The following is a 13,026-nucleotide window of genomic DNA, read 5'->3' on the forward strand; positions in this document are numbered from 1 at the left end:
GATACTGGCTATAGGACATTTTATTTATTTGGGGGGAGACTGGGATGCATGTCATATGGAATCTTAGTTCCCCAACTGGGGATTAAACCCATGCCCCCTGCACTGGAAGTAGAGTCCTACCACTGGACCTCCAGGAAATTCTCTGTTGGACTTTTCAAACTGATATTTTACTTTTTCTCTTTTCTATTATATTTTCTGTTTGTCTTTTTCATTTGTTTGTTCATTCATTAAATAATATTCTTGCCCTATGGAGCATGCCTCCTCATCCATAACTCTGTAAGAGAGAAGACTAATGATTCTTTGCCCAGGATTTTTTATGTGAAGCTAGGATGATTGGTGGCTGCTTAGGATATAACCTCAGCTGTAAACTCTTCCCAGAGACAGGCAGAGGTTTGCCTCCCAGAGTCCTTCAGAAGGGTGGAGGACCTCCAGAAGGGTGTCAGTATTTGCTGTGAAGGAGATAAAAGGGCAGTGATTCATGACTTTTACAAACTTGTCTGTAGGTGTTTTGAAGGGCACAGTTGCATACTTATGAAAACATTCTGCTCTGTGTCATCCTCTTCTGCCCCCCAGGAGCCAGGACTTTAGAGTAGCTACTTTCTGAAACTTTGCTGATTACCTTGGCAGTGGCTTAATAAAACTTAAGTGAATGGGCTACTCAACTTCACCATCATAATCTAAAATCCATATTATATGTCAGGAGAAAGAAGACTGAACTCTATCCTTCTGTGGAAGGAGACACTGTAGAAATGAGATTAACAGCCATGGACTCTAAAATCAGTGCTTGATTCATAAGCTGGGGCTGTTATTCACTCCATGATACTGGAAAAAACTTCTTAAACTCTATTTGCCTCAATGTTCTTAACTGTAAGATGATTTAAAAAGGTCCATCTAGTCAAAGCTATGGTTTTTCCGGTAGTCATATATGGATATGAGAGTTGAACTATAAAGAAAGCTGAGCGCTGAAGTATTGATGCTTTTGAACTGTGGTGTTGGAGAGGACTCTTGAGAGTCCCTTGGACTGCAAAGAGATCCATCCAGTCCATCCTCAAGGAAATTAGTCCTGAATATTCATTGGAAGGACTGATGCTGAAGCTGAAACTCCAATACTTTGGCCACCTGATGCAAAGAACTGCCTCATTGGAAGAGACCCTAATGCTGGGAAAGACTGAAGGCAGGAGGAGATGGGGGCAACAGAGGATGAGATGGCTGGATGGCATCACCAACTCCATGGACATGAGTTTGAGCAAGCTCCAGGAGTTGGTGAAGGACAGGGAAGCCTGGAGTGTTGCAGTCCATGTGGTCTCAAATAGTCAGACATGACTGAGCAACTGAACTGAACTGAACTTAATAATAGTAGTACTTAATTTATGGAATTGTGAAGATTAAATGAATTTATCTATAGTGTTTAGAATTGTACATTGCATAAAATCAGATTTAGAAAAAGATAGTTATCATTAATGTCTGTGTTATTACTCCTTTGGTAGTACCTGAAACGAAGCTTTGGTTCAGTCTAAAATATCCTGACATTTGATAGAATAATTGTACCTTGAAGGTAAAGACTGCATTGTTATTGTTTTCTTCCCTGAGTTCAATAACCTGACTCAGACTTCTTGGTTGGAATTGATAGTAGTCTCAATTGTCTTGTTGAACATTCTTGTTGAAATAGATTGTTCAATACCTTTAAAATTATGAACTTGATTTAAAATTATTTCATTACCTTAAATGTTTTAATGCACCAAGAGTAGACTCTTAGAAAGAATTCAAGTTTTGGAGACAGAATGACCATATATATGAATTTGACTGAGGTAGTTAATCTCTTTGAATCTCAGAAAATAATAATAGCATCCCTATAGTTTTGATATGGCAGTTTGACATACTGTAATAACAAGCATAAAAATTGACTACAGTTCTAGCTACCTGGCTAATTTTAATCTGAGGCACATTGTATATTCTCTATTACAAAGTAAACATTCAATACCAGTTAATAGTATTCATTTATAAAATTTTGGAGAAATGAGCATGAACTGTACAAAAAATAAGTCACTATAACTGTGAAGAATCCAATATTGTGGAGTACCAGTGATTAAAAGCTTACATGCTTTATATAGAACTTAGAGAACAATCTTTTTCACAGTTTAGGTATTTTGTAGGATTTTACTGTTCATTTACAGATACAATACAATACTACTATAATCATGGTTTAGACTGTAAATAATAAAATCTGTATTCCATATTCATTTGAACTATACCTTTACTTATATCATGTATTTTTTAAGAAAAAGAAAAGTTAAAGTCAATAATCTCTAATTGGAGTAAAAGAAGGAAAATTTAAACAATAGAACGTACTGTGATAAGTATTTTTAAAAGTAAAGGTGATTGTGCTATTTCCCTTAGAAACAGACTTTGGGAATTTAACCAAAGAAATCAGAAAGCATTAGAGTTTAATAGTTCTTTATTATTATTTAATAAGATGATTATCTTTTTCATTAAAAAAATCTTTTAATTTTTATAGATAAGAAACTGTGGTGGGCAGACCAAAACTTAGCTCAGCTGGGAACCTGCAGCAAAAGAGATGGAAGAAACCCCACCGTTCTAAGAAATAAGACTTCTGGGGTTGTTCATATGAAAGTGTATGATAAAGAAACTCAGCAAGGTAAGTCACATTGTAATGAATTTGTGCTGCCTTTTGAATACATAATTATTCATATAATTTTCTCAAGTCAACAATTGATGTTTCCTATTTTCCTCCTAATAAAAAAAAGGGGGAGGGAGGGAGGCAAATACTGCTTAATACTGCAGAAGAAATAACTTTAACATAAGGTATATAGTCAGCTTTCAAAATGTTAGCAAAGCTGCTCAAGGAATCTGAATTTGTCAGGTCTTCTTAGAGGTCTATTCAGCTCTTGATTTAAGAATATGAAAATAATTTTAAAATCCCAGCAAAATATATTCAAAGTATAATTATGCCCAGAAAATGGATGAACTAAGGGACTTCAAATGGACTATGTTGATACAAGAATTTTATAACCAAAAGCACTACATTGTTTGGCTCTAAGCATTTTGCTCTTTTGTTTCTCCTTTTCCAAATGGTATGCAGTGAAATGGAGTGAGAGAACTAACAGATGGTTTACATAGGTGGACTTGTCACATTGCCCAAATGGCAATTAGATTAGAGATGCCAGGCAGTATGGCCCCACACCTGCTTGTTTTTTCTTAGTTTTTGGTTCATGATCCATGACATTAGCAGAACTACCTTCCCAGAAAAAAAAATATTCTTCTATATTCTATTGTCTTACTTATATCACGGCCATGAAAATACTTTTGTTCATATATTTTTCTGCTTAGGAAAAAATATCCAGAAAACTTAAAAAGATTTTTATCTAAAAGATTTGGGCATGTATACCAAAGCAGATAAGGGTATAGATAAGAAAAGTGAACCAAAAAAAAAATTTTTTTAAGACACTAAAAAAGAATAGTGAACCAAAGGGTTCACTAATTCTAAAGACAGGTGACAACAATCAAGCAGGCAGAATTAATTTATTGGGAGATACCAAATGAAAATCATCCTGTACATCCAGAGACAAAATGAAAACAAGATTCAGGATTGCCTTTTCTGAATAGAGTATGGGCCAAATTTTAGTCTGGAATCCTTTATTGCCAGTAGTAGCACGGAATGTATTTTTTTTTATCAAGGAAAAAAATATTTTTAAGAAAAAAAATTACTTTGTAAAACAATCTGATTACTGAGATCCATTCATGGTTGAGATGACACTGACATCCAAACTCATACACACAAATCTGTATTTATTCTCTGATTCTTTTTTGTTATTGTCTGTAATAATGAATGAGCATTTTCACTAGGAATTATTTAATAGAAAAATTCTGAATCAAAATAAATGATTTAACTGACATTCAAGCCTTGGAGAATAGATCATATAACTGGAAATAAAATACTGGTACTCAATAAATAAAATATGATTGCATTTTTATGGATTTCAATACAATGTATTTGTTAAGTGTAAAAACTTACAGTATTGTAATAAATTTAAGTTTATAGTCTACACTGAATGAAATTATATCTGAAAACATTCAACAAATGTAAAATACAAATTAGAAAAGGGGAGATTATATCTCCAAACATTAAACAAACATGTATTTACTTCTTCAAAAGAACACACACATACTTTGTTGAAAATTGTAAATTAATAAAATAGTCAATTTTTTGTAGATACAGTTGCAATGAAGTTTCTTGGAACAAAAATTCAGTATATTATGCTTGTCTCACATTGTTCATTTTAACAAGACCCATTAATCTTTTAAGGATTTAATTCTATAGGTAGAGTTGGGGCTTCCATGCACTGTGAAAGTATTTCCAAACTGCCCAGGACCTCTAACACTTAGAAATTAATGGTATGATAATATTAAACTTAAAATACTGTTTCTACCAGAAGAATATGCTGATAAAAGCATCTGTATTAAAGACAACCCCATTAACAGAATCATAGCAGGTAGTTTAAAAGCTTCATTAGTATGAAATATGAGCAATTTAGGACTACTTAAGGTGTTAACAGTACTACCACTTCAGATTTCAAAGTACAATTAGTTACTTCATTTATCATTCTTGATACAGATCACTGGAGAGCTGAGACTTCTCCTTAGCCAAGTGGACTTTTCTAGTTCCACTAGTGAATTGAGGAATGAAGTTTGAACATCTATATCATTGCAAAATATTAAGCCAAAGCACTTTTTCTAATGTGCTAGATATTCACAGCCTAAATTATTACTTAAAAAAAAATCTCTATTATTGTCTGCATTAAATTTATGTTTAATAGGCAAAGATATTATTAAAATTATTTTTATTTTACTTTTTCTCTTAGAGACTAAGCAAATAATATACAACATGTGTTATTACTGAACAACATTATTAGCATAGTGAATTTTATTTTTTATAAAAATAATTATATCTTATTGCATATTTCTATTATTATTATGTTTTAAAATACACAATCCCAGAAGTTCCTTTTTCTTCATTCTTCATGCATTTTGGATATCAAGGTTATATATAACTCTGTATTTTCTCTTGTTTTTATAAATAATTCTCTAATCCATTATTCTTTATTTCTTTAATTCCTTTGTTTCCTCTGCTGTCCATTTGTTTTTTCAAAATTTATAGATAAGTATCACTTGTCAGATTTTCACTGTTCAATGGTAGTTGGAAAAAAATCTATAGCTAAATGCATATTGCTATAGATTGGCATTGTATTAATATACATTCACATGTTGTTGTTCCGTTGCTCAGTCACGTGTGACTCTTTGTACTGCAGAACACCAGGCTTCCCTGTCCTTCACTGTCTCCAGGAGTTTGCTCAAATTCATGTCCATTGAGTCAGAGATGCCATCCAACCATCTAATTCTCTGCCGTCCCCTTCTCCTCAGTCTTTCCCAGCATCAGGGTCTTTTCCAGTGAGTCGGCTCTTAGCATCAGGTGGCCACAGTATTGGAGTTTCAGCTTCAGCATCAGTCCCTCTAATGAATATTCAGGGTTTATTTCCTTTAGGATTGACTGGTTTGATCTCCTTGCTGTCCCAGGGACTCTCAAGTGTCTTCTCCAGCACCACAGTTTGAAAAACATCAGTTCTTTTGTGCTCAGCCTCCTTTATGGTCCAACTCTCATATCTGTACATGACTATTGGAAAAACCATAGCTTTGACTATATGGACCTTTGTCAACAGTGATGTCTCTGCCTTTTAATGTTGCCTAGGTTTGCCATAGCTTTTCTTCCAAGAAAGCAAATGTGTTATAATTTCATAGCTGCAGTCACCATCCACATTGGTTTTGGACCCAAAAAATTAAGTCTGTCAGTGTTTCCACTGTTTCCCAGTCTATTTGCCATGAAGTGATAGGACTATATGCCATGATCTTCGTTTTTTGAATGTTGAGTTTTAAGCCAGCTTTTTCCACTCTCCTCTTTCACCCTCAAGAGACTCTTTAGTTCCTCTTCACCATCTGACATTAGGATGGTGTCATCTGCACATCTGAGGTTATTAATATTTCTCCTGGCAATCTTGATTCCAGCTTGTAATTACTTCAGCCAGCATTTTGCATTATTATTCTGCATATAAGTTAAATAAGCAGGGTGAGTGTATACAGCCTTGAAGTATCCCTTTCCCAATTTTTAACCAGTCCATTGTTCCATGTCTGTTCTAGCTGTTGCTTCTTGGCCTGCATGCAGGTTTCTCAGGAGGCAGGTAAAGTGGTCTGGTATTCCCTTCACTTTATAATTTTTCTACTTTTTATTGTGTTCCACACAGTCAAAGGCTTTAGTCAATGAAACAGAAGTAGATGTTTTTTCTGGAATTCTCTTGCTTTCTGTGATCCAACAGATGTTGGCAATTTGATCTCTGGTTCCTCTGCCTTTTCTAAATCCAGCTTGTACATCTGAAAGTTCTCGGTTCATGTACTATTGAAGCCTAGCTTAAAGGATTTTGAGCATAACCTAGCTAATACGTGAAATGAGCACAGTTGTGCTGTAGTTCACTTAACAAGGCTGTCTTATCTCTCCTTACTGTTCCTTGAAACTCTGCATTCAGTTGGGTATATATTTCCCTTTCTCTTTGCCTTTCACTTATCTATTCACATGCTTCCTATAAAATGAAATAAGTATTGGGTCAGTATAGAATTATTATAGATCTATAAAAATAATTGGCTCATCACTAAAATAGAAATAGAGCTGAAAGTTCATCCTATTATTATGTCAGCTTGGTAAAAAGGGATAAATCAATTAATCTTTATTAGTTTATAAAGGAAACAAAGGTAATCATTTCAAAAGTACAAGGCAAATCATAGTATGTGAATCTATGTAAGAACAACTGCCAGTTATGGGAAATCAGCAAAGAACGTGGTAGATCTCTCTGATGAGAAATTGTCCCAGTTGAGCCTATTTCACACTTCAAAAATGACAGAGCATGTGACAGGTTTGATTGAACAATTAAATCCCTTCAGACTATCTTGAATTCAGGAGATTAGAAATAATGAGCTGCATTGGTGTTTTGAATTTTCCATAGAGCACTGTTGCTATACAGCTTTCATCATGTTTTGTAATTCTCATTGGATTTATTGTACTCCATATCAGTGTTTGAACATCCAGCAAATGTCATTGCATGTCCTAGAATAATAAAAATGTTATAAAACTGGGATATTTAATGAACTTGCTGGATAAGATTGTAAATTACTTAAGTTCATGCTACCAGCTTTAATTAGCACATTGGGCCTAGTAAATTCAATGGAACATCTTTATAGAATGCCTAACTCTGATTAACTGACTAATATTTGTTATTGCTACAACACAGGAATATGGAAAATTAATATGCCAATTAGTTAGATAACTCTTATGGGTGTGTTTAAATTTATTTGGGAAGAATTATGTTCCTTGAAATGGTAAGTTAGTTCCTTGGTTTTAAGAAATTTTATATATATATATATATATATATATCCTTACTTTTAATGGTATAATCTTTGAGTAAGTAATATAAATTAATAACTGTATATTTGATTCAGTTGGATCAAGTATTCTTGAAAATGAAGTAACTGTAGAGTTGAAGTGAAATTTAGAATTTAGAAAAGAGATTTCCTGGTTTATGTGGCCTTAAAGTATTAGAGTCTATGACCACATTCATGACACACCCATTGCCTTTTACTTTTCTGTCACTGTGAATTCTCTCATGTATCTCACTTTGCAAAATATTAATTATTATTTATTGTAAATATATATTTACTAATATATAATTGGCAGATAACTGGTTAAAATGTATAGTGTGTTGATTTAATATTTTTAATATCTCAATATGGTTACTACTGTAGTGCTAGTTGTTACATCACATAGTGTTATCATTTCTTTTCTTTTAGTGGGAACACTTAACATCTAGTCTATTGTCATTCAGCTGCTAAGTCATATCTGACTCTTTGCAACCCCAGGGACTGCAGTATACCAGGCTTCCCTGTCCTCCACTGTCTCCCAGAGTTTGCGCAAACTCCTGTCGATGAGTCGGTGATAACATCCAACCATCTCATCCTCCGTTGTCCCCTTCTCCTAATGCCTTCAATCTCTTTCTCAACATCAGGGTCTTTTCCAATGAGTCGGCTCTTTGCATCAAGTGGCCAAAGTATTAGAGCTTCAGCATCAGCATTAGTCCTTTCAATTAATATTCAGGTTGATTTCCTTTAGAATCAACACTCTAAATTGATTATAGTATTGTTTTCTGTAATCAGTATACTGTGCTTTTTATGGAAAGACAGACTTCAACCATAATCTGCTACTTCAAATTATTTGAGGGAACAAAACATGATACTAACCAATATGAAACAGCAGCATTTATAAATCAGTAATAACATGTTTATAAACTTTTCTTGATTTTTATGTTTCTTTTGTTTGTTTTTCTACTTTTCAGGCAGCAATTCCTGCCAACTAAATAATGGTGGATGTTCTCAGCTTTGTTTACCAACATCAGAAACTACAAGAACTTGCATGTGTACAGTGGGATATTATCTCCAAAAGAACCGCATGTCATGTCGAGGTATAAGGTTTTGAAAATCTTATCTCTAGTGCATTTATTTCATTGATACAGTTTTTAGGCAACCAGAGGCAGCTTTATCTTTGTTTATTGACATTACCATATAATTTTTTATTCTTTATTTTGTTAACATGATGTGTCACATTGATTGATTTACAGACATTGAACTATCCTTGAATCCCTTGCATAATTAACACCTGATCATGATGTATGATCCTTTCAACATATTGTTAAATTCAATTTGTTAACATTTAGTGAGGATTTTCATATCTATGCTCATCAGTGATATTGGCCTATCATTTTTATCTTCTTGTGGTATTTTTGCCTGGTTTTGGAATTAGGGTGATGCTGTTCTCATAGAAATAATTTGGAGGTGTTCCTTCCTATGTAATATTTTTTGGATAGTTTGAGAAGGATACCAAGATCCCTAAAGTGGCTGCTGCCAGACTGTCAGTCCCCAGGGGGCTTCCCAATTTCCTTCTGCCTCTCAAGGAGGCTCTCCAAGATCACCAAGCGGATCTGACCCAAACTTTCAAACTACTGTCTCTTGCTGGTACTGACAATATGTGAGATTTTGTGTCCACTCTGTAAAAGAGAAGCCTCTGTATCCTGTATATCTTTGGCTCTCCAAAATAAGTTCAGCTGTTTTTCAAACTCAGCTTTCTGGTGGCTTGTCTTTAAGGGCAGGATCCTTGGGCTGGGGAGCCCTGTGTGGGGCTCAGACCCTTCACTCCTCAGGAAGCACCCCTGTGGTTGTGAATCCTCCTCCTCCGGGGGAGTAGGTGTGTTTCCTGACTGACAAGACCATGTCTCTGTCCGTCCTACCCATATTTTTGTGATTCTTTCTTTATATATTTATAAAGATATAAAGGAAAAAGTGGAAAATCTTTTCTGATAATTTTTAGAATGTTCTCATAAGTAGATGGTCTGTAAGTAGTTGTAATTTTGGATTCCTTTGGGAGGAGGTAAGTTCAGGGTCTTTCTACTTTGCCATCTTGATCCCCCCTCCTGCCAATGGAATGATTTCAATATTAAATATTCATTTTGCTTTTGTTTTCTTTTAAATTTAGGTATAGAGTCATTTCTTATGTACTCTGTTCATGAAGGAATCAGGGGAATACCTCTGGAACCAAGTGACAAAATGGATGCTTTGATGCCTATCTCAGGAACTTCATTTGCTGTGGGAATAGATTTCCATGCAGGTAAATAGCTTTTTATTCATAATTTATGTATGGTATTTTGATTTATTAAATATGATGGAAATAGGACCTTTCCATCTGTACTCTGATAGTCAAGATGAGGAATAAGGAAACAAATCAGAAGTGAATTTCTAAGCCTTACACAAATTGTTATAAATATGTTTTGTCTGAAAAAGTAAAATTTTTCTAACATGTAGCAATATAAAGATGACATATTTGTCATTTGGTTGCTTTGTTTTTACTTTTTTATTTTTCAAATGCCATGTTTACTTTTCTCCAATGATACATATTAAAAATAAAACACTTTAGCTTATATACTTAAACATATATATTTAAAATATTTTTCAGAATGTGATTATCTATTCTAATACAGGTAGCAGCAAATGAAAGTGAAAATGTTAGTCACTCAGTCATGTCTGACTCTTTGCAACCCCATGGATCTTAGCCCACCAGGTCCCTCTGTCCATGGATTTCTCCAGGCAAGAATACTGAAGTGTGTAGCCATTCCCTTCTCCAGGGGATCTTCCCAACCCAGGGATTGAGCCTAGGTATTGCAAGCAGATTCTTTACTGTCTGAGCCACCAGGGAAACCCTAAGAATACTGGAGTCCACATAATTGAAACAATTATAAATGCTAAGCCATTCTGTATTACTTTTCAATACAGTAGCTATCATTTTAAAGTCAGAGTTTAACTTACCTTTTTGTTTTAGCAAACAGTGAAAGAAAGCAGATTGGACGCTATCATTTTTCTGTGGCTAATAAAGAGTATATGATGGAGGGGCCAGTTCCCTGGTGGTCTAGTGGGTAGGATTCAGCACTTTTACTGCCAGGGTCCAGGTTGAATCCTTGGTTGGCAAACTGAGATACCACAAGCTGAGTGTCAAAGCCAAACAAACGAACAAAACAAATAAACAAAAAAACTTGTGTGATTGGGCATTGATGGTAGAAACTGTTAAATCTATTGTAGGATATAAGTCTTTTGTTCTAATTGCTAAATTTACATATAGCATAAGCATTGGATATGCATCTTTTGTTAATATTAATATTTATTATTCTATGCTTGAAGGATTAAATTTATAAAAACAGGTCTCTCATCCAACCAAGTCTTGTGCTTCTTGTTTTAGGTTTGAAGATATAATTCATGTTCCAAGTATATTTTTTTTGTATGTAAAGACAATTTTATCTAATATTAAAATAATTCTTCTTTGACCTGTAATCTTTAAAAAAACTAAGCATCAATACATGAGCTTCTGATATTAAGCAAGCCTATTTTTTCCCCTCAGCTTTTACACATTGTTCAATCATGTGTTAATGCAATGCATGGCTATAAATTTAAAAAATTACTGGGGATTTTCACAGAAGATTGAAAGATGGGTTTTCTTAAGAAGATTATTTGTACTAAATACTTTGAATCACAGAGAGACAACTTTCCTATGTTTTTTAAATGGTTAAATGGTTTTTCCAAATATATTTAAACAGATATAGCGTATTTTATTGATTGATATGTTAATTTTGCCAAAATTAGTGTGTTTTTTGATCAAACAAGGCTCTTTGATCCAATCTCATTATTTGTGGAATGCTCCCAACCCTACCATGTGTAATCTACACTGCCTTTATTTACAAACATATCTTTCTTTAGAATTTTATTAATAGGATTTAATAGATGCAAAACAAAGAAAAACTTGAACTTCTTGAAAAGTATATTCATATATGAATTTTTACTAAATATACATAATCCTATGTTTTAGCTGGCATCACATATTTGATTCTTTAAAAAACCCCATAATGATTTTTGAAAGTATTTGATAAATTTCCAAATCAAATGTCAAATAAGCCATTTGATCAAATGCTGTGATTAGATCATTAGCAACCTCTTGTTCCTTAAGGGAAAACTGATTATTTGCATGAGTTGAATTTACTTTCCAGGGTTTTATAATGACCCTGAGATGTTGAAGTTTCAAATAATATGCCACTAGAGAGGTAATTTTATTTGCAAAGAATAGTATTCTCCCTATTTCTACATGTGTGCTAAGTCACTTCATGTACTACTCTTTATGACTCCATGGACCATAGCCTACCAGGCTCCTCTGTCCATGGGATTCTCAAGGCAAGAATACTGGAGTGGGTTGTCATGCCCTCCTCCAAGGGATCTTTCCAACCCACAGATCTAACCCCTTTCTCTTATGTCTCCTCCATTGGCGTGCAGATTCTTTACCATTAGTGCCATCCTGGGAAGCTCCAAATCCTTAGGAACTACTGATATTTTGTAATAAACATACTTTGTATCAAAATAGTTTTTCAATAGAACAATTCCTAGTTACTTGTTAAAACTTTGTGTTCTTCATATTGTACCTGTCCATATTTTAAAATTGCATTCTTAGAAAGGAAGGCTCTTTAGAAAATAATTTTATTCTAAATGTATAAGGATGTAAGCATTTGGAATAGTCATGTGAAATTAGAAGGCTGAATAGTCTATTAAAATTTCTGTTAATTAGAAAACAGAGAGATAGAACTTGCTTTGAAATCAAAGACGGTCAGACATAGGGACCAATAAAACTTATGGTGGGAAGAGGCCAGATTTTAGCAACAGACAACTTGGATTCTATAACCAGTTTAAACACTTAACAAGTGTTGACCTTGGGTACATTACTTAATTTTCCTGAGGCTCAGTTTCCTCACTTTTGGCAGTATGAGAATATTTAGATGACTTTGTGCAAATGTTTGAAATAGTGTTTGATACACATAGGTACTTAGAAAATAGTGATAATATCATAGAAATCAATAAATTTCCATGGAAAACAGTAAATTGTAGAAGTTAGCATATGTGATATATATTTACAAACCTATTCTGCAAACTATATTTAAACTCCCAGTTAGCAAGGATTTTGTTTTCTGGTTTTTTTTTTACTTTTTTTTTTTTTTTTCCTGTTCAGTTATCTGCAGAGATTAGTAGTTGTTTCTTAACTTCTTGGAGGCAGAAAGAGTAGGTTAGTAAATTTCTCTAGTGAAAATGAACTTAATGATAATGAATAATATGTAGAGCAGATATTTAAAGATTAAATAACATCACGAGCTCTTTGAAGTCATTAAATATAAACCTAGGAGGCTAGACAGTGTCTGCTGGACAGTACTTAGACAGTAAACCAACAGAAAACACTAATAATGATGGTGGTGGTGGCGGCAGTCTTATCAGGAGTTTTTGACCATGTTTCCACATACCTTTGGTGCTTCCTTCTACTATATAATCTGATCC

General features: G+C 33.9%; 1 protein-coding gene across 1 annotated transcript in view; it reads left to right on the top strand.

The window, feature by feature from the left end:
- Positions 1-13,026, top strand: part of LRP1B (LDL receptor related protein 1B) — a 2,209,913-nt gene that overhangs the window by 1,558,788 nt on the left and 638,099 nt on the right. The window contains exons 33-35 of the mRNA XM_025261770.3: positions 2,516-2,656; positions 8,451-8,576; positions 9,644-9,775. Coding sequence (XP_025117555.3) covers positions 2,516-2,656; positions 8,451-8,576; positions 9,644-9,775 — 399 coding nt within the window. The remainder of the gene's footprint in view (positions 1-2,515; positions 2,657-8,450; positions 8,577-9,643; positions 9,776-13,026) is intronic.

Source organism: Bubalus bubalis, chromosome 2, assembly GCF_019923935.1.
Source record: "Bubalus bubalis isolate 160015118507 breed Murrah chromosome 2, NDDB_SH_1, whole genome shotgun sequence".
In the NCBI taxonomy this organism is placed as follows: domain Eukaryota; kingdom Metazoa; phylum Chordata; class Mammalia; order Artiodactyla; family Bovidae; genus Bubalus; species Bubalus bubalis.